Raw genomic sequence first — 27,085 nt, forward strand, 5'->3', positions numbered from 1 at the left:
TAGATGCATAGAATGACATTTGGGGAACTGGTAATTGCAATTACATCTGTAAGAAAAGTATTTTCTCTTTACATTTCACAAATGTTGTGTTTTTTAAAAAATATACATGTGTTTCAATATGCTGATATGTACAAAAGGTAAGTTCTAGTCCAGAAAGAATTTCAGTCTTTCTCAAAACAATAATACGATTTAGAGACCCATCTATACCAAAAAAACAAAAAAAAAAGCAAAAATAAGGAGCAAGGTGGTGGGAGGGGGCCAGAGAGAAACAGTAGGCAGAGATGAGAACATATTGAAGAATAAAGCTAAGCACAGTATTTGATGTAAATTTATTACAGAGAACACGAGAAAAGGTTTGAAAGAGATTAGCAGGGAAATAGGATGTATGAAGGAAAAAATAAAATCAAAGGCCTGTATTCAGAGTACATAGTAGTAGGACAAAACTGTAGGTAATACCTAATCCTTTCACTTAATATGCTCATGATATTTGGAATCTGTGTGTGTGTATGTGTGTGTGTGTTGGAAAGAGGTGATGGGGTGTGAGAAGTATGAGAGAAAGGGAAAGCAAAAGTAAAAAGCAGCATGAAATATGTGCAAAATAAAAGCAATTGTTCTAAGCATAAAGAAGGTATAATGTGCTTTGATGCGAGGCTTGAAGGAAGAGTTAAATGAGGGAAGGAAGGTGGCTCAGAAAGGATGTTGGGTCGAAGATGGCCCTTAAAAGACGAGTGGGATTTAGCCACAGCATTGGCAAAGGACGAGCAGAGGAAACAGAATCTTCAAGGCCAAGGAGGTTAAAAAAAAAAAAAGAAAAAAAAAGCTAAAAAGGAAGTTTTGGAAAATAGTGAGTACCTGAGTAATACTGGCCTGGTGTGTTGCAGCAAAAGGACTCCTTGGCTACATAATGGAGGGAGGAGATTAGTGATAAATGTAATCAGTTGTACCTGGACGCTTGTGCTTCTTTAAATGCTGCTCTAGGGACTTCCCTGGTGGTGCAGTGGTTAAGAATCCGCCTGCCAAAAAAAAAAAAAAAAAAGAATCCGCCTGCCAAAGCAGGGGACACGGGTTCAAGCCCTGGTCTGGGAAGATCCCACATGCCGCGGAGCAACTAAGCCCGTGCACCAGAACTACTGAGCCTGTGCTCTAGAGCCCGCAAGCCACAACTACTGAGCTCACGTGCCACAACTACTGAAGCCCGCATGCCTACAGCCCACATTCCGCAACAAGAGAAGCCACCGCGATGAGAAGCCCACACACCGCAACAAAGAGTAGCCCCCGCTCGCTGCAACTAGGGAAAAGCCCACACGCAGCAACGAAGACCCAACGCAGCCATAAATAAATAAATAAATAAATTTATATTTTTAAAAAAGTTGCTCTAAACATATGTGTCATTTTAAAATATAGTGATTCAAAATTAGTTCATGTGGCAAGTTTATTAATAGAGGTTTTTTTTTTTTGGCCATGGCATGCGGCTTGTGAGATCTTAGTTCCCTGACCTGGGATTGAACCCAGGCCACAGCACTGAAAGCACAGAGTCCTAACACTAGACCACCAGGGAACTCCCAGAGTATTTTTATAGAAAATATATAAGTGGTAACCTGAAATTAATACAATGTTAGATGTCAATTATCTCAATTTTTTTAAAAAGTCCGTTTGTACTAATAACGTTCTCACAGTTTTGCATACTGACACACATCCTTTTTGTCCAGAACCTAAGACAGAAGGCAACCTGTCCTGGTCTACCTAGTCTTAACTTTTCCCAAGTGGAGGAAAAGAATTTGAGGAAATAAGAACTTTGCAGAGTGTCCCGCAAGCCCAAGACTACAAAAGAAGCATAGAGATCATAGCCACTCTTCACTGATTCCTGGCCACGGATACTGTGTGGTTCCCCAGAACCAACAGCATGCTCTCCTAGTGAGGACAGCTTCTTAAGAGTCAGCATTTCTCAGACATGTCTCTAAAGGATAAATTCACATTTGTGAGAAAAGCATCTTTTTTTTTTTTTTAACCTCAGATGGCCCTTAATTCGTAGATAACAGAATCAGAAGATCCACACTCACAATTTAAGTCTCCAGTTGTTCTTAGTCCAGGCGCTATGTCTGGATGCAGGGACACTTTCTCCTCCTAGGGACATCCAAGGGTACTCAGGGAAAAAAAAAAAAAAAGCCTGGGGCTTCCGTGGTGGCGCAGTGGTTGAGAGTCCGCCTGCCGATGCAGGGGACACGGGTTCGTGCCCCGGTCCGGGAGGATCCCACATGCCACAGAGCGGCTAGGCCCGTGAGCCATGGCCGCTGAGCCTGTGCTCCACAACGGGAGAGGCCACGACAGTGAGAGGCCTGTGTACCGCAAAAAAAAAAAAAAAAAAAAAAAAAAAAGCCTGGCAAAATGGCTCTGATGACTGGAAAAGCTTTCTATACATTGGCATCTTTCAAAATCGTGAAGCCCTGTTCTATATATATAAATATATATTGTTTTAAAAACAGCCCAACAATGAAGGATTATCAGACACTTGGCTAGCAGCCACCCCTACTCTGCTCTGCAACCAGAAATTCTGAACAGGGAAATACCTAGCTATGGCCGACCAGCAGAATGGGCTAATTCAGAAGAGATAAAATGAGGTTACATGTGTGCCATCTCCCAGCACAGCCCGGCCACAGGAACTGCTCACTTCCTGTGCGTTTCCTCCCTTCCTCAACTGGCTTCCATCTCACTTGCCTGCCCCTCAAGGAGATTTCATGGGCCAGGTCCCCCAGCACCTTCATTCTTTAGGATGAGGGCAGACTCTGCTACTGGAGCCTCCTGAGCCTGCACTGAATGAACACACTAGGGAAGGGACAAAACAAAACGACTAAGGAAAGCATGATTCAGTTACTCCTTAGCTGATGCTCTACCCTCTTTGTCGTCACCATCATCATGAGGTTGGTTTTAAAACCAGTACTACCTCTCTTAAGAAACTAGGCATATAGGTGATAAATATCAGCTTCTCTGGTAGTAGTTTGAGAGTCTTACAGCCCAATGTAAACCCAGGGCAAGAATTCTGTACATAGTATGGTTTTTGTGTGCTGATCTGTTGACGACATCCAAAAATGCCACCTGCTCCCCATGTGATGGCATCTATTAAGAAAATCCATAAAGACAAAGGGCTACTTTAAATACCATAATTCTTTTAAATTAGTCTGCATTTTATTTAATCATAGCAACATCTATTTGCATGACATATACCTGCAGAAAATGTTAATTATCTAGTCTATAGAAAAAAAGTTAGGTAGAGCTCATATGGATTTGCACACTGCTTTTGTTGGGTTAAGGGTCAGCCAACTATGCCCTATGGGGCATATGTGGTCCCTGATCTAGGACTAGCTTTTATAAGTGAAGATTTTGATGGTAGGGAACACAAACACTAAACCTAAATGAAGCAAAATGTTACCCCCAACAAAAGAAAAAAATTCATTCTTTTCGATAGTAGACCTATACTACAAAAAAAAATTGTGCTCAATTATTACTATTATACTTTAAGTTTGGTCAATAAAAATTTCGTGGCAATTGTTTTATAAGTACCTATGTAAAGTACCTATGTAACAATAATATTCTCATTTTGCTTCTTAACCCCACAAAACCTAAAATTTATTATTGGGCCTCCTATAGAAAAAGTTTGCTGACCCCTTTGTTTAATCCAAAACCCCCAGGATCCACCTCCCACAGGTTAGGGGCAGCTGCTCCAGCGACTGTCACCACTCCCCCCCCCGGGAATAGGCTGACAAGTCAGTCAGGAGGCTGGATGTGCTGGGGACACTTGGGTAGGCGTGGGGCAGGCAGGACTTGGGATGCACAGACACTTCTTGGCCATCGGAAGCCACCAATTGGTTGCTAACGTTTTGAAAGACTTGCATTACTCCTGTGTGGATTTTCAGCTAACTGGCTTTCAGGAGGAAGAAAAACACACGCAGTTGTCCTCCTGTGATTTTAAGTGTGTTGAGCTACCCATTGCAGCACCGGAAACCATCGATGTCCTGAACACACGGAAACTTCTCTGGGTCAGCTTTTGGAACAGTGTTACTTGTACACCTCCTGAGCCTGACAAGGGAAAGGACCTGACGGATCCCAAGAGCAACGGATCAGAGGCTCTTCAGGCTAAGCTCTCCCGACCTTGGATTTCTGCTTTTGTTTTCAGATCCATCTAGGGGCACAGCAATGCAGAGCTGTCAGCCCAAGGTGTCCTTGGGCTCCCCTGTCCAGGCAAACCTGCCCACTGACCTTCTTGGCACAATCAGGATGACTGTTCCACATCCAGACCCCCCTCCCCCAGAGCCTCCCCCCCACGCCCACTCACACAACCTCACCCCGCCACGGCCCACAGTCTCTATCACTGATTTCTCTTCCTTTCTGGCTTAACCCAGAGCCACCTCCACAAACCTCCAATAACCAAGTCCCCATAGGTCACGGGAGATGTGCAGGTTGTCTGACAGCTTAGATCATTTTTTGATGACAGCCAGGCCTGCTGCTGTGAATGAGCCTGAGTGAGAGGCTTATGGCCATAGAGAAAGGTGATACAATATGTTTTCTCCAGCTTATAAACACTGGTTCGATAACTGTATGATTTCTGTCTTTCAGGACCAGACAGATCTTTGTCTGTTCTCTCCATGGCATTGTCTCTGCACACAACTGATGTGTGCAAAGACCTTCTGGGATCCAGGCTGCTATGCCTAAGTGTGCCTTCTCAAAATTAAATTTCATTTATTTCTCTGAATAAGTAATACATGCACATAATGCAAACTTCCAACGTTACAAAAAGGTTATACAGTGATAACTCAGTCTCCCTTCCACCCCATCCCCAAGTTTTAAGGGTGGTATTTTATTTATGCCACTGACCTGTGCTGTGTGGCCCTGCCCCAGTGCTTCCAATTATGAAACCCATGTATTGTTTGCATCCGACAGTATTGGTTTTTTAATGGGTCTTTTATTTCAGATGGCTGAGTAAGAATGGGATTCAAGAAATACACAACTGGGCATTCAATGGAACCCAACTAGATGAGCTGTAAGTAGCCCTGACTATTCTTCCAGGTCATTTAGAGGGAAATGGCTCTTACAACTGTAATGTTGACATGGCTTTGTGTTTCCCTTCTTCTTTCCTCAACTCCATCCCCAGGAATCTAAGTGATAACAATAATTTGGAAGAATTGCCTAATGATGTTTTCCAGGGAGCCTCTGGACCAGTCATTCTGTGAGTATCTTCCCCCACTTCCGTGTGCAAGAGATCAGCATCTTACGTTAGAAGTCAACTTTCTCCAATTCAGGGAAGCTTATAAGGCAGGGCTGGCAATTAAGATCAAATTTTATTTGTGTCATCTGCAAAGATTTATAGGACAATTTAGGGCTGATCCACATTCTACATTTCAGTAAAGTAGCAACAGTAACAACAACAACTAACATTTAATGAGCACTTACCAAGTCCCAGCCAGTGTTTTAAAAACTTAAGATGAATTTTCTAATTTAATCCTTACAATAACCTCTGTGGTAGGAGCTATTAGTCCCATTTTAGAGAAGAAAAAACGGGCTTCCCTGGAGGGGTCAATTCATCCAAGATCACAGAAATTTTAGAGCACAGATTCCACACCAAACTGGTCTAACTCATAGTACACTCTTAACCACTCTGCTATACATCTCTTCCCTGAAAGGGAAAGCACAGTTCTCCTTCCTCACTCTCAATGTCCAGGAGTTTCCCTCAAACCAGTGAGATATACACACACATTTATTTTTGGATCCTCTTTGTCTCAATTCCAGATCTCTTGGGATGTATCCAGGGCCTCACAGCCTTGCATCAGCACCACTCCTCCTATCATTGCTTCCTCATCTCCATTTCTTCCCCCAAGAGTGACTTTCCCCTATTCTCTTCTCATCAGCCCCTGCCCTTCCACAAGGGTCACCCACCTCTTCCCTGACAATCTCATCCAACAGTGAATGCCTCCTCCTGTGACTCCCATAGTCTTCTTCATGGCTGCAGGGGCCCAAATCTGCAAGAGCTTTTTAAAAATGTTTTTTCCTAGGCTCCAAGCAAGACCCACTACATCTATTGACAAATGTACTGTAGGAGTAAGAAAGGAATCTGGAAGGAAGGAGTCAGATGCAAGAAGAAATAGTGAGCAAAGAAATAGATAAACATGTGACTAGATGTAAAGGTTTGCTAGATGATCCTCATATAGCCTGCCTAAGGCCAGTTGGGGCATTTGGGGGCCACTAGCCAGCACCTCTTACTTGGCAGTCAGTATATATATTATCTACATACCATCTATCAACATCACTTCATTTTCACCAAAGAGCTTATCCAGTTGACCCTTGAACAACACAGGTTTGAACTGAGTCCACTTACATGTGGATATTTCTCAATAAATATATACTATCTGTGGTTGGTTGAATCCTCCATGTGGAATCATGGATAAGGAGGACAGGGCTATGAAAATTGGGCATCCGTGGATTTTGGTATCTGCAGTGGGTCCTGGAACCAATCCCCAACAGACACCAAGGGGCGACTGTATTCTCCTTCAGGCTGGAACCCATGCACCTCTGGAATGAGATCCTGTATGGTAGAGCAGAAGCTCCATAAGTGGTTATTACTGATGATAAAGGATATGTTGTGACCTTATATGGGACTCTGTCTCTTTGAAGAAGTTCAAAGATTATTCCAGAATGCCTGGTTTCAGATAGGCAATATATACAAATGAAGGGAGTATCCACATGATTAAAGCACAGATGCCAGAGCAGACTACCTAGGCTTAAAACCAGTTCTTTCACCTCTCTAAACCTCGGTTTCCTCACCTAAAAAAATGGCAGAAACAAACAAACAAACAAAAAAAAACAATGGCAAAAACAATAATACCTATTTCCTAATACTGTTTGAAACTTAATAATATTATATATGTGTGTGTGTATATATATATTTATATTTATATATTCACTCTTTGATTCACTCACAGATAGATTTTAAGCACCAGCCGTGTGCTATGCACTGTATATAGTGCAAGGAACAAAAGTTTTTCCCCACAGAAAGCTTATATTATTATAAGGGAAAGTCAGACAATAGAACTAAATATGCAACTTAATAATATCAGGTCATGATGTGCCCTATGAAGCACCAAGTAGGACACGGGTATAACAAACGGGAAGCGCCAGGCATAGAGTCCCTGCGTTCCAATATACAGAGTCTTCAGAACTTGTAATGCTTAGTCAATGTTTCTTATTCTTAGAGTACCTGGGAGGCAGACAGACTTAGAGAAAGTGCTTTTGATGCCTTTGACCAGCAGAATAGCAGTGTGTCAATTTCACTTAGCTAACAGTCCTGAGGGTTTTGAATGTGCCTAAATAGGCACCTCTATCTGTTACATAAGAACATACCTGTGATGGGGTAGGTTTTCATATGTGACCTGTACCAGGTACACTATAAAATCACAGCACCTTAACCACTGTCTGCTACTGAGAACAGTAGCAGTTGGACGGGATCCCCAACTAGCTCATTACCCAGCTGAGGAAACCAGAGACAGAAATGCGAAGTGACCTGCTATCTATCACACCACTGCCGTTAAGTGGCAGAGCTTAAACCAGAAACTACATCCCGTGTAGTCCCAACATACCATGTCACCAAAAGTACATAAACATGTCCAATCAAGCATCTAAAAGGGCCCCTAAAATTAACTGTGAACTAAAATAGGGGGGAAGATAACTATAAACACCAGACCCCTGAGCCCAAGAACACCAGTAAGTGACATACACACACACAGCGTAGAAGAACATCCCCTGCAGTTGACAAGCAGGTCCCAGGCTGAGGCACTGTGCAGTGTGTCTGGTCAGTGTTCAGTGGAAAACACAAACATGAATCCACAGCCAGCCCTGCCACGAATGCCAGCAAGAAGGGATGCCGTCATCACCAGCAGTTCTGCAGGGTCCTCAAGTTACAGGCCCATTTTCTACCCTTTTACCACAGAAACAGTGAATAAAATTTATAGAAAATCCGAAGGAATTATGAAGCACTTGCCATGACTTAAAAAGGTAGAGGGTGATAATACATTCTTACATCATTTCATTTCAATGCATGAGGATATACATGCAATATCCTGGCCGAAAGCCCAGCCTGTAACTGCTGGTCTCCTTCTCCTCCCCTTGGGGCAAGAGGGTTGATCAGCTTAACAACAAGCCTCCTTTTTTGGGGCTTTCAGGTTAGTCCACAGATGTCTTACCAGCCTCTCTGGCTGCTAACCTGGGACTCTAGGGCCTATCCCATCCCCTACTTCTGCAACCTGATGTGCCAACCCCAGCTAAACGCTGGCCTGAGAGCTGCTTGTTTAGTGTGTGCAGGGGACCAGCCCACGCTGGTGCTGTGGGTTCATGGGTTGGAGAAGGAGTGTGTGCAGACCACTCAGCCCACAGTAGATGCGGCTCAGGTTAGGGCTGTGACCGTGGCTTGGGTCAGATTCCCCTCCCAGAAAATCAGACTGTGATGTGGGTATTTGCATGCAAAAGGTTTACTGGAGAGTGCTCTTGGAGTCTGTGGGGAGTGCTTGATGGACGCAGAAGCAGGCTAACAGGGAAGTTGAACTACATTGCATTTGCAACAGAAGCTTCCACTAATCCTATGGGGAGCTCTGGCCTTAAGATGGCCCTTCAAAATTGACTGAATTAAGGTAAGGGGCCAGGCCTTTTCATCAACAGTCATTGGGTGCAGGCTGGCCCTGAGGAAGAGCCAAGTCTCGGGTGAGTCAGGCGAGGGCAAATCCCAGAGCAGAACTCGGCTATGGGCCACCTACGCTGTGAGTGGTCCTCAGCTGCCCTCAAGCCATGGTTCTAAATTTGACCTTGCATCAGAATCACCCGGCATGCTTGTAAAACCCTAGATGGCTGATCCCCATCCCCAGAATTTTTGATTCAGCAGGTAAGGGGTGGGCCTGAGAACCTGCACCTCTAACAACTTTGCAGGCGAAGCTGACGTTGCTGGTACAGAAAGCACACTGAGAATCACTGCCCTAGAACCAGTGCTGGGAATGGGGAAGCTTGTCCGGGTCTCCAGAGTATCTCCTCCAAGAGCTAACTGGGGTGAATCTCCCTCCCCAACAGGCTCAGTGTTTTGTCCCTAGTAGATATATGCAAGGGATTCTAAAAGAGTTAAGGGGAGGGCACCCAAACCAAACATAACTCCTTTCCTGAAGGCAAAAATTTTAGTTGAGTGAAAAACAGGGAGCCTCTGAACACCTGAGGGTGCAAGGATGAGATGTTCCACTGCAAAGAGAAATAGATGCAGAGAAAGCTAGGGGCACACAGACAAGCTCCATTGAGTTTCCCAGGAGCAGTCTAGCATCCTGACTTCCCCTTCATGAGTCTTGACCTTGAACATCAGTAGCCATCTGAGTTTTCACCTGATATTCTGAACTCACTCAAGTTTTCTTTTTCTTCCTTCCTTCCTTTCCTTCCTTCTTTCTTTCTTTCTTTTTTTTTTTTTTTTAAGCAATCAAGCAATTGCTGTTTCCTTGGGAAACCATTTCCTGTGGGGAAAATTTAATGCATTGCCTTTGCAGGCTGGAGCCGGTACAATCATATTCTGATGGTTTATCAAATTGGTTTGGCTATAGCTCAGATTCATTTGATAGTTCAGATTCAAACACTGAGGTATTTGTATAAGAATGATTCTCTTCCATTACCAGTGTACACACAGTCCTATAGATAAGCAAATTGCCTTTTTATTCCGCCTGGGATCATGAAAGAGAGGTCTTCTAGCCATCTGTCAGTGTAGTATACACCAGAAATGTGCTCTCACTTATGGAAATGATTGACCTGTAACAATATCTTTGCTGGGAAAAGTAGAAATTGTTCAACTCAAATTTGTGGCACTGGCTATAACAAACACACTTTATTAAATGGGGCACAGAGCACAGTTTAACTCTCCTGACTCAGTGTCTTATTACTGACTGCTGTTTCCCTTTCTACTTTGTATCTCAAAATCAAGAATCCTAACAATGTTGAAACAGTTCAGGATTACAAAATCTCTTCAGCCATTGTCTTATGAGTCTCCTGTTGGTACTACGTTTCAGGATTTAAATTCTCAAAACCAGCCAGAATGTAGCATGTGCTGAAATGTTAACCAAAGTGGCACCTTAAAAAGAAAGGCTGTCAGCATGAGACCAGCCTGAAAGACAAGGATTAAAAACACCAGCCCATGATTACCCCTTCCCCTGCTGATATAAATGCCTATGGACTTTTCTTAATCCATGGAGATACCAGAGAAAACATTTTTCTGCCAGTCCAAAATATGGAAGTCTTATGATAGTTTCCATGTTTGCTTACCCCAGCAAGTATGCAGGAAGCTTGAAGTAAACACTTCTACAAACACTTTTATTTCCCTATCACCCAGGAACTACTTCTGCTAAAGACTTTTGCTTTACCAAACTCTAAGTGACTCTGCATCTCTCTCCTACCAACCACTCCCTCCTTTCAATATCCACCAGCGGAAGCTCGGGATCCCAGGACACTGACAAGATGCCACAGTCGCCCAGAAGCAAAGCCACCTAGTGAAAATGACAGCAGCTCATATATTTTGGAGCTGTGATGAGGAGGAACCCAAAATACAAGCTAACTCCAGAACACTCAGCAGACAGAAAGGCACCAACGCTTCCCGAGCAGGCTTCCCCATCCAACACCTAGTCGCTGGATTGTATGCAGGTCAACCCACACACGCATTAGTCTATTTAGTCTTCAATCTGTGTCTGCTCCTTGTAAACTTTGCACAAGGATGCTCTCTTCCTTGATTCCTTTGATACTCTCAGTCACATATAATTGCCTGCTGCAGAAGAACCGTTTTGCTGAGTTCCCTTTAAATCCAGATTTCCTCTCAATATGCCTTGCATCTTTCTCCCTTTAGAATTGCTCTTCTGTGAGACTTGCTTCAACTTCTCATTTTTTTTTTATGATGCTGAGGCATCTCTGTATCCACTGAGTAGATTTCATGAACCCAGCTCTGTGCCAAATATTAATACCGTGTAGAACACAAAAGTATCTTAGTAATCCCTGCTCTCAGAGCATCTGAAACCTGACTGAGGAGACAAAACAAATATACATGAAAAGCTGAATAGTATGAAACAACAGAAGAGATAATACAGGGTACCAGAGTCTCTGTAAGTGCTAGAGGTCAGAGGACATCACAGCTGGCTGGGGTGATCTATCTAGTTCCTTTCCCAATCCTCCACCAGTGCCATTCCCCAGCCTATCTTTGAACAAAGCAACAATTTTCCGGGTGCTTACTATGTGGAAGGCACTGCTGAGAATGCAAGGAGCCCTCTGCCTTCCAGGAGAGAGAAAATGCAAATACAAACAGCTAGTATATAAAGCAAAAGATGGTAAGTGAGAGAAGCAGAAAGTATACAGACTATAGTGCTATTGCACTCTTAATGGCGTTCAAGGAAAAATACATCTACAGCTGTTAAAAATGATGGGGATGATAGACTCTCAGAGACTTCAATGCGAGTCTGTTTGGGTACTCTATTTCTGCATAAAAGCTATCCTTAAACTCAGTGGCTTAAAACAATCATTCCATTTTCCCCACAGTTTTATGTTTTAGAAGTTTGGGTGGCTTGTCTCTGATCCGCGTGATGTCAGCTCAGGTGGCTGGGTCCGGGGGGTCTACTCCAAGCTGTACCCTTCACTCATATATCTGGTGCATCTGGGCTCCTTGGTACCTCTCTACAGACACACAGACACAGACACACACAGACACACAGACACAGACACACAGACACAGACACACACACACACACACACACACACGGCATCTCATCCTCCAGAACCCTCTGTGCATGGCTTAGACTTTTTCCAGCATGGCACTCTCAGGGCATCAGAGTTCTTTCACTACAGCTTAGGGCTCTATAAGACCAATTTAGAAGCTATCAGTGCTCTGAAGGGCAAAGTCCAGAACTGGTAGGTACAGCAACACTTTCATCATACTCTACTATAGGCCAAAGACATCACAGTTCAGCCTGGATCCAAGGGAAGGGCAAACAGACCCTCTATGGGAGAGTATAAAGAATTTACAGTCATCTTTAATTGACTACAGAGTCAATGAGAGAATACCATGGCATTGCACAGAATACAAAAATCTGTTTATTTTTGGAAATGTTCAATTACTGTGATTTTTGTATATTTTAAAATCAAGGGGGGAAGGCATAACTAAGAAAAAATAGTCTTCTGTTTTGTATCACTTGATTTTAGAAATATGACAAATGTTGATGGCAGGTAATAAATGATTGCCCTGGTTTAAATTATTCCTGAAGCACTTTGTTTACACCTTCACCTCATTCCTTGGAGGAAGCCTTGAACTACTTTAGACAAAACAGTCAATCTTGGCTCCCTTCCATATTTGAGGGAAAAAAGAAGACCCCATAGACCAGGCAAAACAAGAACTTGGTCATCGGGACCAGAGTATCAATAGCAGAACTGGTCAGAGGAGCAATTGCCTGAAGAGAGAAACTAGAAAGATTATTTTAGGGCAGAGAATAAAGTTGAGAAGCTCTGGAACAATGGAAGGCTAAGTGGAGAACAGGACAGGACAGCTGGATCTTTCAGCAGCAGAGAGTGAAGACTCACCACAAGGACAAAGGTTCATGGATCAGACACTTATCTCCAGGGACCCCAGCTCTGAAGAATTAGAATACGTAGGCAAGAACTAGAAAAGAGACCTTGGAACACCGAGAACTTTTACCTCATGGTGATGGCAATGAATGCCGTGAGCAGTAGTTAAATTCCAGATCTATGTGGAAGGTAAAGCCAAGTTATTTTGCTGAGGGTTTGCATGTGGGGTGTGAGAGAAAGAGGAGTCAAGGATGACTTCCAAGTTTTTGCAGGAACAACTGGAAAGGCTGTAAGTAGAGCAGGTTTGGGGAGATATCGGGAGTTCAATTTTTAATATCTAAAGCTTCACCTTCTTATTTGACATCCAAGTAGAGATTATAAGGAGGTAGCTGAAATATGAGTCTGGAGTTTAGGAGAGAAAAGCAGCCTCAAGATAAAAATTGGGAGGGAGGAGGGGACATCAGCATATAAATGGTGTTTAAGTCATAAGACTAGAGGAGTTCACCTACAGGGTAAGTGAAAATGGAGGAAAGAAGGCGAGGCTCTGAGCCCATGGGTCTAAAAGTTGGAGTTCAGGAAGGAACCAGCAAAGAAGAAATGTCCAAAGAGTCAGGAGACAAATATAACTAGATATAAAGAAAGTCACCAGGAAGATGTAAAAATTCTATATTTATATGTACCTAAAAATTATCCTCAAAAATATGTAAAGCAAAGATTAACAAAACTTGAAGTAGTAGTATGCCAATCCAAAATCATAGTCGGAGATTTTAGTGTACTTTTCTCAGGAGTGATAGAACAAGCAAGCGAAAAAATCAGCAAGCACAGTGAAGTATTTGAACAGTAGCATTGACAAATTTGATCTATTTGGCATCTAACAAGGAGGGGAACTAGGTAAAATATACACAGGTTTTACATAAATGGTAATCCTTAACTCTGATCATGTACATTTGTCTAAATATCAAGCAAGGCTTTAGCAGTCCTGAGATTATTGCTACTAGTCCTAGGACTTAAGGGCTCAGTGAGGATGTGGGATCTGGGACGACTCGTAGCTGCTGGATCCTCAGCAGATCTGTTTGATGACAGCTGGAATCACAGAGGAGCTGCTGCCTGAGGTAAAGAAGGGATGGGAAATGCCTAAGTTCACCCTTCCGCCCACCCTCCAGTCCCATTTGCTGAACCCAACTGAAAGCTGATTGACAAGGTGTTACCTGGGAAATGGAACCCTTGGAGGCCACCTCTCCTGCAATACAGAGCAGAACACAGAAAAGGGCACAGAACGGATGTGAGAGAAGTGAGGCAAGACCAGCACATCATGTCCAGTGCTTTGTACTTCATTGGAAGTGTAATGGCGAACAGTTGACTAGTTATAAGCAGGAAGTCACAAGTAATTGGCATTTTTAAAATATCACCCAATCTGCAGTGTAAAGATTGCATTAGAGAGAGAGCTAGATGGCCACGATGATTAATTTTATGTGTCAAGTTGACTGGGCCATGGGATGCCCAGATAGCTGGTAAAATATTATTTCTGAGGGTGCCTATAAGAGTGTTTTCAGAAGAGATTAGCATTGGAATCAATAGACTGAGTAAAGAAGATTCATCCTCCCCATGTGGGTGGGCATCATCTAACCAGTTGAGGGCCCTAATAGAACAAAAAGGCAGAGGAAGGGCAAATGTGCTTCTTTTCTTCCAGAGCTGGAACATCTATCTTCTCCTGGCCTTGTGCATCAGGGGTCTTGGTTCTTGGGCCTTCAGACTCTGAGACTTAAACCAGTAGCTGTCCTGGTCCTCAGGCCTTTGTCTCTGACTGAATTATACCACAAACTTTCCTGGTTCTCCAGCTTGTAGATGGCATATCATGAGACTTCTCGACCTCCAAAATCACATGAGCCAAATTCCATAATAAATCTCCTCTTATATATCTCTATATATCCTAGTGGTTCTATATCTCTGAAGAACCTTAATACAATGATCATGAGAAGAACAGCTATGAGACTGTTGCCTTTCTCTCTAGGCAGAGATTATGGTAACTTAGACTAAAGCTGTGGCAAAAAAAAGCGGATCGATTTGAAACAAATGTAAAAGTTAGGCTTGTGAGAAGAAGAAAACTGAGTCCGAGGGAAGGAGGGGGAGGGGTGAAGGACGACTCCCAGGCTTCTATCCTGAACGACGGGGAGATGGAGGAATCATTTGCTAAGATAAGAAAAGCAAAAGGACGAACATATTTACAAGGAAGATGGTAAATTCAGTTTTTATATTTGCAAGTTGTCAAAAGAGTGGGATCTGATGGACAATGGATTATCTGGGCTTGGAGTTCAGAAGTAGTATCTGAACTGGGATATACATTGGGAAGCCATCAGCATATACCTGGTATCTGAAACCAAGGAAGTGAGTGAGATCACCTGGGAAGATTATGTACAGTCAGAAAGGGGCCTGAGTTTAGAGGAACGCCAATAGATAAAGGAAAAAGAAAAAATCAGAAATAAGTCAAAGTAGATGTCAGAAGAAATTGAAAAGAATGTGATGCCAAGAAAAAGACTGTCTCAGGAGGGAGAAGTGTTTTACGGGTGAAATGTAATTGAGAAATCAAGAAGGTTAGAACTAAGAGCAACTTCCAATGAAGAACTAAGATTAGAACTTCTAATGAAGTACAAAGTGCTGGATATGATGTGCTGGTCATCATAGTTACCTTAGTGTGTATTGTTTCCCTAGGGACTGGGAAGAAACTGAGTTGGAATGGGAAATGAGGAATGGTGACATCAAGTAGGGACAACTAGTATAAGAAGTTTGATTGGGAAAGGGAAGTGACAATAGGGCAGCAGCTACGAGTAGGTTTCATTGAACAACAGGAAGCATTATAAACTTTTGAGCAAGAGAATGAATGACACAATGAAAACAAGGCTTTGAGAAAGTAATTTTCACCAGACTGGGAGAACACATGGGGTACCAGATGCATATTCACACTCCCAAGTTTCATTGCTCCTAGCACCCAGTGCTTTGACTTACAGGAAATGCAGACATTAGAAGATTCTCCTTCACCAAGTATACCCAAGGATGCTTGAAATGAATCCATCCTGGTCATCACTTGCTACCACTCCCATCAGAAGTACTCATTTACGGCCAACCTTCTGGCCCCAACATGTCTAAGCTGATGCCATTTAAATCTCTTCACTCCCACCCCACTGGTCAGGTTGTGTTGAGGGTTTCAGCTGCCAACAGTGCAGCCAGAAAATGGTCCATGTTACTGGTGTTGCTGCCAGAAAGGATGGGATTCTGGAACCCTCCAGTGACAGGGACCTGGTTAAAATGACCATTTACACTGGTTTCCATATAGACCTCCTGTTTCACCAAGGCAGAGACTCTCCGACAAAGCAAGAACAACTGTGTGTGTGTGCGTGTGTGTGTGTGTGTGAGTGAGATGTTTTCTGATAACAGCTGCCAGTCATCAAGTGCTGTCTGTTGGTCAGGAAGTTCTCTATGTACTTTAGCTCATTTAATTCTCACAACAACCCTCTGAGGTAGGTATGATTATTATTCCTGTTTTATAGCTGAGGAAACTGACACATGGAGAAGTGAGATAACTTGACCGAGGTCACCAGTCTAATAGATAGAAGGGCAGGGTACACGAGCAGGCAAGTCTGGCTGTGGATACCATGCTCACCACCACCACTCTCTATTGCCACTTTGACTTTGTGCTGAGGGTACCTCTGTTGCCCACCAGATACCTTTTCCCCTTATGGTGTGTTCTCTTTGCATCCTTTTCTGAAATATGGCCACAGAGACCACCCCAGCTCACTGGATATATTTTTACATCTAGTTTTATGGTGAGGAGGAAATGATCTCACTTCCTCGGTCCTATGGAAATTCGTGGGTATCTATTCTATAGATAGACTGTGGAAGGGGAAAGAGATACATTTAAGCCCCAGATCAGCCAGGATGCAAGTACATCCAGGATACAGAGTGGCATGTTATCTATGTCCTCCTACCACAAATATAGGGGCCAAATGTCCCTTTAGCCAAATATTGATCTGACCAAGGTGTGCTGGATGAATTGGAGTCTCCCTCCTCACCCATGTAAAAATATCACTACTGTGGCTGCTATGTTGACGGCTAACAGAGCAGAAAATGTTAGGCCCATAGTAATCAGGTTATGTTTACCTTTTCTCCTTACAGAGATATTTCAAGAACCAGGATCCATTCCCTGCCTAGCTATGGCTTAGGAAATCTTAAGAAGCTGCGGGCCAAGTCAACTTACAACTTAAAAAAGCTCCCCAGTCTGGAAGCTTTTGTCACACTCATGGAGGCCAGCCTCACCTACCCCAGCCACTGCTGCATCTTTGCCAACTGGAGGCGGCAGATGTGAGTCTTCTCGTGTCCGCCCCTGAGCCCTATTTGGGCATTTCTCCAATACAGACCTTGGTCCACAACTTCTACACCTGTGTGGCATGAAGAGGATCCCCTGGCAGAGGCATCCACGATGAAATCCCTTAGGCAGGGCTTCCCTGGTGGCGCAGTGGTTGAGAGTCTGCCTGCCGATGCGGGGGACACGGGTTCGTGCCCCGGTCTGGGAAGATCCCACATACCACGGAGTGGCTGGGCCCGTGAGCCATGGCCGCTGGGCCTGCGTGTCCGGAGCCTGTGCTCCACAATGGGAGAGGCCACAACAGTGAGAGGCCCGTGTACCGCAAAAAAAAGAAAAAAAAAAGAAAAGAAATCCCTTAGGCATAGTCTAGATCAAAGCTTTAGTGTTCTCTGTGAAAATGGGCTCACACAGGAGAGGGCTACCCACATGGTAGGCTACCAACCAAATATTAAATGAGCTAACAGGAAAAACACCAAGCAAGCCTGACTCGCAGCTGATGCTTAATAAATATTTGTTCCCTTTTCCCTTTGTCCCGACATGGATTTATCCTTCAAGTTCCAAACTCTGCACCCCATAAGTGTGCCAGGGACCATCAAAGTCAGCTTTGGAAGGGAGAAGCATAAATGCCATAGCAAAGACTGATGCACACACCCGCAATACATCCCAGCAACTTGAAACCTACCTAACCCATCTTTGGAGCTTAGCACCTCAGAGGGAGGACTAAGATTGTGACATCTGTTCACTTTGGCTTTCCAGGCTGCTCAGGTTCCAGGAGCCCCAAAGTACAGAGGGTAATCCAAACAAAACCAAGTCCTAGTGGGTAACTGGTTAAAAAGTTGAGGTTCTGGAGAGAGTGGAGAGGGAGTACTTTAGAGATTACATGTCCAGGTATTTAAAGGATCCACTGGAGATATAGTTTATGGGCTATCACGAGTTCTCAAAGCTTTCTGCCCCTCCTAAACTCACTGATAAAATTCAGACCACACAGTGGCACTCAATCAGATGACGCCTCATTCCCACACTTGTACAGTAGCCCAGCACGAATACAGCTTCTGGGACACTCTTTCACCACTTAATGCAGTCTCTATTACTCAACCTTAACATGCAGACATGTCCCCTACTCTAAAGCAAAGTGAAACAACCAAACAGTACACACCCTAAGTTAACTAGCAGTCCACACTCAGACCCATTTAAAGGATCTGCAGAAAAGGGGCTGCTCTTCAGAATTAGCATGCATCATTGGGGAACTCTCCAGAATCAGACACTCCTCACAGATTAGCTCAAGGGCCAGGGGATTTCTTCCTAATGACTAGAATTCTTAAGGGCTTGGGCTTGGGCTAAGGCAGCAAGGCCCGTCTCTTTTATATTCCAGGAAGAGATATTCCAGCCAGGGCAAGAAAGATACCCATTTCACTGCCCAAACCCTGGAACTAAATACCCCCCAGGAGAAATCTCAGAGGACGTTAAGATCACTGAAGGAGCTGTACATCATGTGCTGTCTGCCTCAGCGCCCACACACCAGAGAAATATATCCTCTTCCTCTGCTGCTGAGACTCCCCTTGATAGTGTAGATGTGGCCTCAGGGCTCTCCTGACTAGAAATCTCCACGTCTGCCTTACATTGTACCATGACTTGAAGGCTTCCCTGACCCCTCCAGACCACCGGGCTCTCACCCTTTCTAGGTCCCTATTGTAACTTACATCAGGGCTTGTCAGTTGCGGCAAAGGAGAGGCCCATGCCTCTTCTAGGAAGACGTGCCAAAACGGGGTAACAAAAATAGCAATGGTTTTTAGTCTTTAACAAATTCACAAACCCAAAACAATATGGCTCTGCTATTCAGAAGATAACTGTAGGTGTGGTTAGGTAATGAAATTTGAGTTTAAAGTTGTGTGATGAAATCGTTCTTCCAATCCCCATTTGGAAATAATGCCTGAAGTGTAAATGTTAGGCCCTTGTGACTGTGACATTTTGGCCAATGGACCTCATGGACTTTCATGGAAAGACCTTATTAACCATGCCCCTCATCTGTCATTTAACCAGTTATGTCCATACTCAGCTTGCATTGATATTTTTCCCTAGTTTTGTTATTTATTGTATTTAGGCCTTTTCTTTCCAGCTAGATTTTAAACTGATGCACTGTGGCATATTCATTAAGTACTCACATAGGGCCTAGACCTCAACATGAACTCAGTAAGTAACCCCATCCTCTCTCTTCATATGGCTGATACTTGTCAAGTACTCACTGCCAGGCACTGTAATACTTTGCAGCTTTATCTCATTTAATTTTCACAAAGGTAAAAACACCATTTTTATTCCCTTCTCACAAAGGGAGAAACTGAGGCTCAGAGACAGTAAATAACTTGACAAACACCAAACAAACTCAGATCCAAACTCTCTGGTCTGTCCGTCTGTCTCCAAAGCTCAGGCTCTCGGCCACTCTGCCATGCATTTCCCAAGTATCTGTTCATTGATTTATTGGGATCCAGGAGTACTACTTTTTAACCTCACCCCAAACTGAATTCCCAACTCTTTATAATACTTAGGGTTTGTCGAGGTACTGCAGAGGCATGATTTTATTTCCCCTGCTTCCATTTTTCTTTCTATTCTTCTCTAAGAGACATACATTGTTTACCTTTCCCCCACTCATGTCATTGGGTCACTTCTGTTTCAGGAAAGGGAAGCATCTATATTTAAAATATGTTCGTAGCAGTATCAAAAATAAGCATCTTCACCGAAGCCAACATAAGCCCCGGGAAGTGAAGGCTGTGTCTGTCTAGATGGTTAGTCAGATCTGTTTCAGTGAACCGAATCAGTCTGTTGGCACCAGGTTACTTACTTCCTGTTCCTAGAACTGGGCTGCCACTAATCCAATGACAGGGTTTAGGAATTGGGAGTTAGAATAAGAAACAAAGTGATTCTCTTGTCCCCTCTTTGCCCATCTCTGAACTTGCCTCACCTTTCTTGTAAGATCTCTGACTAAACCAAAAGATTTTCTGCACATTTTCAATTACACATATGTTAACTGTTCAACCTCCTTAGCGTAAACTGTGACTGATGTGAGAAGCCCTATCAGTCTCTAAAACAACAAATGACACATTATCCAGGAAAGAAAAAAGGAGTCCCTTGATCCAAGGGAAAATGACTTTCTGGCAATTCAGTTCACTTTCTGGAGGGGAGAGAAAGGAGAGGGTTCTCACTAACAGCCCCTTCTCTTAGAGGCTGATGTGGAAAAGTTCAGTCCGGGTCTGCTGGCACACTTGGCCAGCCCTCATTTAGTACCTAATGGAATCTTTACCTCCTCCACGCCCCAGTCACTCTCTCCGTCTTACTGGGGAGGGGGGTCTTTGAAGAGTTTTAACACTCACCTCCCCACTCACTTAAGAGATTATGTTAAGGCCCGAGAGAAATGCAGTCACTTACCACTGCTGTGTGCTTGCCCCTCAGGGAGGGAGGGAGGGAGTGTGTGTGTGTGTGTGTGTGTGTGTGTGTGTGTGTGTGTGTGTGTGTGCACATTTCCATCCAAAAGAAGACCCAATGTGAAACATTCCCATTCCTTAAGCTTTTTCTTCAAAACAGAACTATTACCCTCTGGCTCTACAGGCACTATCCACTTGTCTGGATAGAATATTTATCATCTGGCTTTCATTCAAATCCCTTCTGGAAGTGCCTCTCTTCTGTTGATGAGGCCTCTTGTACACTGGGGTTTAAAGGGAAAGCTAAGACAGAAATGTGAGCCCGAGAAGAGCCAGCTCCTCAGGGAATGAGTTACAGTCTTGGAATAAATTAGCCCCCCTTGCATCTGCATTTGCCCTTTTGGGCACTCACTAGCGAACTACTTAATGTGAGAGAGCCAGGATTACCTTGCAGACAAATACATGCCTGAGGCTTGTTGAGTGAAATAATAAAGAATAGGCCCCTCAGTAACATTTCAGGCAAATTAGCAGACCTCCTGGTAGCCTGAGTACCAAAGAGCCAGGGACAGGGCTGTCTGGGAACCAACTACAGGCTCTGATCTTCTAATTTATGTAGATAAAATAAACTCTTATTTGAGTCAGAGGACAGTCCAGATCTTCCAGGACTGGAGTTTAGAGTAGAGGAAAGGGGGTATACCCTACTCAGGCATATGAAGAGAGGGCTGAATGGAGATGGGGAAGGGTGAGGGTAGAGTTGATATTAGGTCTGTAAATTATTTGCACTTAACAGCAAAGCTGAGCTAGTCCCAGGCGCCTTCCTCCCCACATTCAGGTGGTAGCCAGATGGTTTCCCCGGTGGGCCATCCAACTCTAGGAATATATGCACGAGTTGTTCTGTTCATTTACAGTAAGCAGCATTAACCCTTGAGTTTAGCCTCAAGGGCAGACAAACTGTTAGAAGAAAAAACAAACTCTCAGGAAGAAACCCCACTCTCTACCCCGTGTAAAGACAGTGATATATTTGCCATTCTGGATCCAACATACTGATTCCATTCCTTTTTGTATTTTTCTAGCTCTGACCTTCATCCAATTTGCAACAAATCTATTTTAAGGCAAGAGGTTGATGATATGACTCAGGCTAGGGGTCAGAGAGTCTCTTTGGCAGAAGACGATGAGTCCAGCTATGCCAAAGGATTTGACACGATGTACAGTGAATTTGACTATGACTTATGCAATGAAGTGGTTGACATGACTTGCTCCCCCAAGCCAGATGCATTCAATCCATGTGAAGATATCATGGGGTATGACATTCTCAGAGTCTTGATATGGTTCATTAGCATCCTGGCCATCACTGGGAACATCCTGGTGCTCATGATACTGATCACCAGCCAATACAAACTCACGGTCCCCCGGTTCCTCATGTGCAATTTGGCCTTTGCCGACCTCTGCATTGGAATCTACCTGCTGCTCATAGCATCAGTTGATATCCACACCAAAAGCCAGTACCACAACTACGCCATTGACTGGCAAACTGGAGCAGGCTGTGATGCTGCCGGCTTTTTCACTGTCTTTGCCAGTGAGCTCTCAGTCTACACTCTGACAGCCATCACGCTGGAAAGGTGGCACACCATCACCCACGCCATGCAGCTGGAACGCAAAGTACAGCTCCGCCATGCTACCAGCGTCATGCTGGTGGGCTGGATCTTTGCTTTTGCAGTCGCCCTCATCCCCATCTTTGGCATCAGCAGCTACATGAAGGTGAGCATCTGCCTGCCTATGGATATTGACAGCCCCTTGTCACAGCTGTACGTTATGTCCCTCCTTGTGCTCAACGTCCTGGCCTTTGTGGTCATCTGTGGCTGCTACGCTCATGTCTACCTCACGGTGCGAAACCCCAGCATTACGTCCTCCTCTAGTGACACCAAGATTGCCAAGCGCATGGCCGTGCTCATCTTCACTGACTTCCTCTGCATGGCGCCCATCTCCTTCTTTGCCATCTCTGCCTCCCTCAAGGTGCCCCTCATCACCGTGTCCAAGTCAAAGATCCTCCTGGTCCTGTTCTACCCCATCAACTCCTGTGCCAACCCCTTCCTCTATGCTATCTTCACCAAGAACTTCCGCAGGGATTTCTTCATTCTGCTGAGCAAGTTTGGCTGCTATGAAATGCACGCCCAGACCTATAGGACAGAAACCTCATCCACTGCCCACAACTTTCATCCAAGGAATGGCCACTGCCCTCCAGTTCCCAGGGTTACCAATGGTTCCAATTACACACTTGTCCCCCTAAGCCATTTAGCCCAGAACTAAAACACACTGTGCAAATGTTTCTGAGTGCTGAATGACTATTAAGACTTGCCTTTGAAGAATATGCCGTGGCATAGCTGACAGAGCGCTTCTACGTACTTCATCTAATTTAATCTTCCTGGCACACCCGTAAGGTAAAGTAGTCAGAAACTATTAACTCCATGTGATTCATTAGGAAGCTGAAGTATTCATAACAACATTAATAATTAAAATAATGAGGGCCTCCCTGGTGGCGTAGTGGTTGAGAGTCCGCCTGCTGATGCAGGGGACAGGGGTTCGTGCCCCGGCCCGGGAGGATCCCACGTGCTGCGGAGCGGCTGGGTCTGTGAGCCATGGCCGCTGGGCCTGCGCGTCCGGAGCCTGTGCTCCGCAATGGGAGAGGCCACAACAGTGAGAGGCCCACATACAGAAAAAAAAATAATAATAATAATTAAAATAATGAAATGCTACATCACATTTGTTTTATCCTTTATAAATGTTCAAAGTGCTTTTGTTCAGGTCATCTCAGCCAAACCCTATAAAAGTCCTATTAAACAGGCAGAATAGGAATTATTCTTGGAGTTTTACAGATGAGAAAAACAAGACTCAAAGGGTTAAGTGACTTGTTCAAAATTGCTTGGCTTACAAGAGGCAGAGCCAAAATTAAGTGTTCTGACTCCCAGGGAACTTCCAAGAGAGGCAGCATAATATTCATTCATTCATTCATTCATTCACTCAATGAATATCTACTGAGCACCAATGTGATAGCTTTGTAATATGTCAACTTGAGTAGGCTGAACTACACTTGCCAGAATTCCCTTTCTTACATGCTTCCCATGTGGGCCACAGGGATGATTCTCAGGAGAATAGGAGGGTGGAAGGGAAGCTGCAGCCATTTTCTCACTCACGCTTTGTTGCTCATCTGCTGGTTCAGCTCACTGCTGTGATGCAACAGCTGGGCCTGCAATGGCTCCACCATCCCCTGAAATCTTCTTCAGGTTCTCTGCCTCCTGAGGCAAGTATATGTGTTTAGCTCCACGTGGAAGAGCCCCAACTTCTGCAGAACACTTTTATCACCAAGGTCAGAAGCCACAATAACAGAAATGGAGCTCAGTTTGACCTTGTGGGGTTCTGTCTCGTGCCTGAGGCTTGGCTTCAAGCATGCTCATGATCTTCCTTTTATGACTGCCTGCCCTATGGACTTCAAGCTCTAGCATCAGATGTAGAGACAACATCCTTACAGATACCACTTAACCAATCCCCACAATCATGTAAGTCAATTCCCTGTAACAAATATTTACCCCATATATACCTACATGCATGCATGACTGCTTTTGCTTCTTCAGTCAAACCCTGATAGAAGATACAACCTATATGGCGTGCATATGGATTATAATGTTAAAAACATAGCAGCTTTGGAATCGGAGCTGAGATTTTATTCTTACTCCATGATAAGCCAGGACTCCTCCTCCCTAGGCTCAGTGTCTTCCTCTGTAAATGGGAGTTGATTATAATATCTAACTATTGGGCTTACTATAAGAATTGGAAAAGAAAATGGGTATAAAGTGCCTGATGCTGTAATAGGCTTGTTGAATGTCAATTTACTTCTCTCCTCCCAGATCAATGCCTGGACTAGTGCCTAGTTCTCCCAACCATGATCTAGAACTCATTCCATCACATCATATTACTCCTGATAAATAACTATACTTCCCCTATCTATTTTCACCTTTGACTCCATCTGGATAATCTGGATCATAGATACCAAGCACAAGTCCCCATCAAGCACTGTGCCATGACCAGCCCACAAAGCTCTGAGTCTCCTCAGAGAGTATCCTCTTTCCATGTCAAAGCCAATCCTTCCTTCTCTTGCCCCATTTCAAACGTTGGTCCCAAATGCATTAACAGGGGAGTCCTTAGAGGGCTGAAGAAAAAGCAATCACCTCTGCTGATGTGACCTGGCACCATCTTGATCTACTATGAGCATTAGTGAAAAATGGAATAAGTATCGTAGAAATAGTACAGAGCTGAGCTGGTCAGCACAGTAGCCATTAGCCACATGTGGCTATTGAGCACTTGAAATCTGGCAAGCCTGAACTGAGACATGCTATAAGTAAAAGACACACTGGCTTTCAAATATTTAGTGCAAAGAAAAAAGAATTACAGTATCTCAAAAATTTTGATATTGATTACATCTTGGAACAATATTATTTTGGACATACTGAGACAAATATATTTAAAAATTAATTTCATCTATTTTTTAAATATCTTTTAATGAGGCTACTAGAATATTTAAAATTACCTAAGTGCCAGTAGTGGGATTGCTGGGTCGTATGGTAGTTCTATTTTTAGTTTTTTAAGGAACCTCCATACTGAATGGATAAAGAAGATGTGGCACATATATACAATGGAATATTACTCAGCCATAAAAAGAAACAAAATTGAGTTATTTGTAGTGAGGTGGATGGACCTAGAGTCTGTCATACAGAGTGAAGTAAGCCAGAAAGAGAAAAACAAATACTGTATGCTAACACATATATATGGAACCTAAAAAAAGAAAAAAAAAAAAGGTTATGAAGAACCTACGGGCAGGACAGGAATAAAGACACAGACCTAGAGAATGGACTTGAGGATACGGGGATGGGGAAAGGTATGCTGGGATGAAGTGAGAGAGTGGCATGGACATATATACACTACCAAATGGAAAATCGATAGCTAGTGGGAAGCAGCTGCATAGCACAGGGAGATCAGCTTGGTGCTTTGTGACCACCTAGAGGGGTGGGATAGGGAGGGTGGGAGGGAGACACAAGAGAGAGGAGATATGGGGATATATGTATATGTATAGCTGACTCACTTTGTTATAAAGCAGAAACTAACACACCATTGTAAAGCAATTATACTCCAATAAAAATAAATAAATAAATAAAATCAAATTACCTAAGTAGATCATGTTTGTGGCTCATGTTGTATTTCTATTGGAGAGCACAGGTCTAGAGCTATGTGAAAATGAAGCATTTTCATTTAGCTTTTTCCTCCCCAGGTCCCCATGCCAAACTGCCGTACTGTTGGGCTCTCCCAACTCCATCTGCAATCATTTTTCTTCCTTGTTTGTGGCCAGAGGGAATGTATTTCTGAATTTGGACTCAAAAGCAAGTAGCAGTTAAATGCAAAACAGGATACAGTGTTAATTACTTCACAGCATAGCCGTTGATGACCCAGTGGTTTAACAGACAGTGGTTCTGAGAGACAAGAATATGTTCAAAGATAAACTTACACCAAGAGAAGCTCAGAAGACTTTTGTTGCATTACTCTGTCACTACACTTCCTGGTAAGAGAGAAGACTTTTCTCAAGTAAGCAAATATATTTATAGGTAGCTAAATTCAGTGTTTCTAAACCCTTCAGACAAGTCCTAAGGGAAAAACACTTTCTCTGTTTCCTGTATTTGAATGAAAAACAACTGGAGTCCAGTGTATCAGTTACTCTTGCCTCTAAACAGTAACTATACAGGTAACACCTCTAGTCTGCACCTCCCAGAGTGATGCTTCAGTGTAAGTCGTGACCCAGGAAAATAAAAGAAAAAGGAAGGGGGAAAGGGGAAAGAGGGAAGGGAAAATGGAGAAAGGGGTATGGGGAAGAGGGAAAGGGGAAGGCAAGGAACAGAAAAAGAAAGAAAAAGAAAAGAAAAGAAACACAACCAAAATGTCAAAATGTTATCCCAAATTGTTCTTTTTCTAAAACTTTTATTTATAATCCCGAACACCATAAAGAGGGCCAATATCTCCCAGAGATTTCTTAAAGTACACATGTCTCCAGAGGTGATATTCAAAATATTAACAACTGTTACAACCCAGGTACTGATCTCAGAATGAACCCTGGCTGTGAGCAATCCATTGGGCCATCCTGATACAAACTGGGTGAATGCCAGCCCTGCATGTTTACCTCCCATCCCCCAACCTCAACCTGGACCTGCTCCCATGTATCTTTCCTCAAACTTTAACCCACCATAAACTCCTTCAGTCCCATCCTGGCCAGCCTCTCATGTCACCTTCCTCCTCAACGCCCCCTTCCTCCCGATTCTCCTTCACTGAATCCCAAGAAGCTGTCAGACAGTAGAGGATCCTCCTTGGAGGGGTCAGAGCAAAGAAACGGAATGAGTAAATCCAGAAGCTCTTAGGGAACACAGTGAGATGATGAACTGGGTATACAGATTAATAAACAATTTTTATCTTGCCACATTCAGAAGCAATAACACGAGGAGGGGTGATGGCACTGGAGACCGTATTTCACCACAGGGCTCCATGTGTTAAATATAAGGTACCCTCTTCAGACCCTGTTTCTGGAAGGGATACATGGAGGGTGGAATAAAACAAGAGGAAAAGCCCTTCTTGCGCTTGCATCAGCAAGATATAACAGATCATACCAGAAGTG

At 43.7% G+C, this 27,085-nt stretch overlaps 1 protein-coding gene across 2 annotated transcripts in view; it reads left to right on the plus strand.

Annotated features, from left to right (window-relative positions):
- The window catches only part of FSHR (follicle stimulating hormone receptor), a gene marked incomplete at both ends in the record, with an annotated part of 166,353 nt that extends 143,670 nt beyond the window's left edge, over positions 1-22,683 (plus strand). For both annotated transcript variants that reach the window (XM_081253994.1, XM_081253995.1), the window contains 4 exons: positions 4,967-5,035; positions 5,147-5,221; positions 16,774-16,959; positions 21,450-22,683. In XM_081253994.1, coding sequence (XP_081110120.1) covers positions 4,967-5,035; positions 5,147-5,221; positions 16,774-16,959; positions 21,450-22,683 — 1,564 coding nt within the window. The remainder of the gene's footprint in view (positions 1-4,966; positions 5,036-5,146; positions 5,222-16,773; positions 16,960-21,449) is intronic.
- Positions 22,684-27,085: the final 4,402 nt, after the last annotated feature.

Source organism: Mesoplodon bidens, assembly GCF_964165515.1.
Source record: "Mesoplodon bidens genome assembly, chromosome: 14".
Taxonomy (NCBI): Eukaryota; Metazoa; Chordata; class Mammalia; order Artiodactyla; family Ziphiidae; genus Mesoplodon; species Mesoplodon bidens.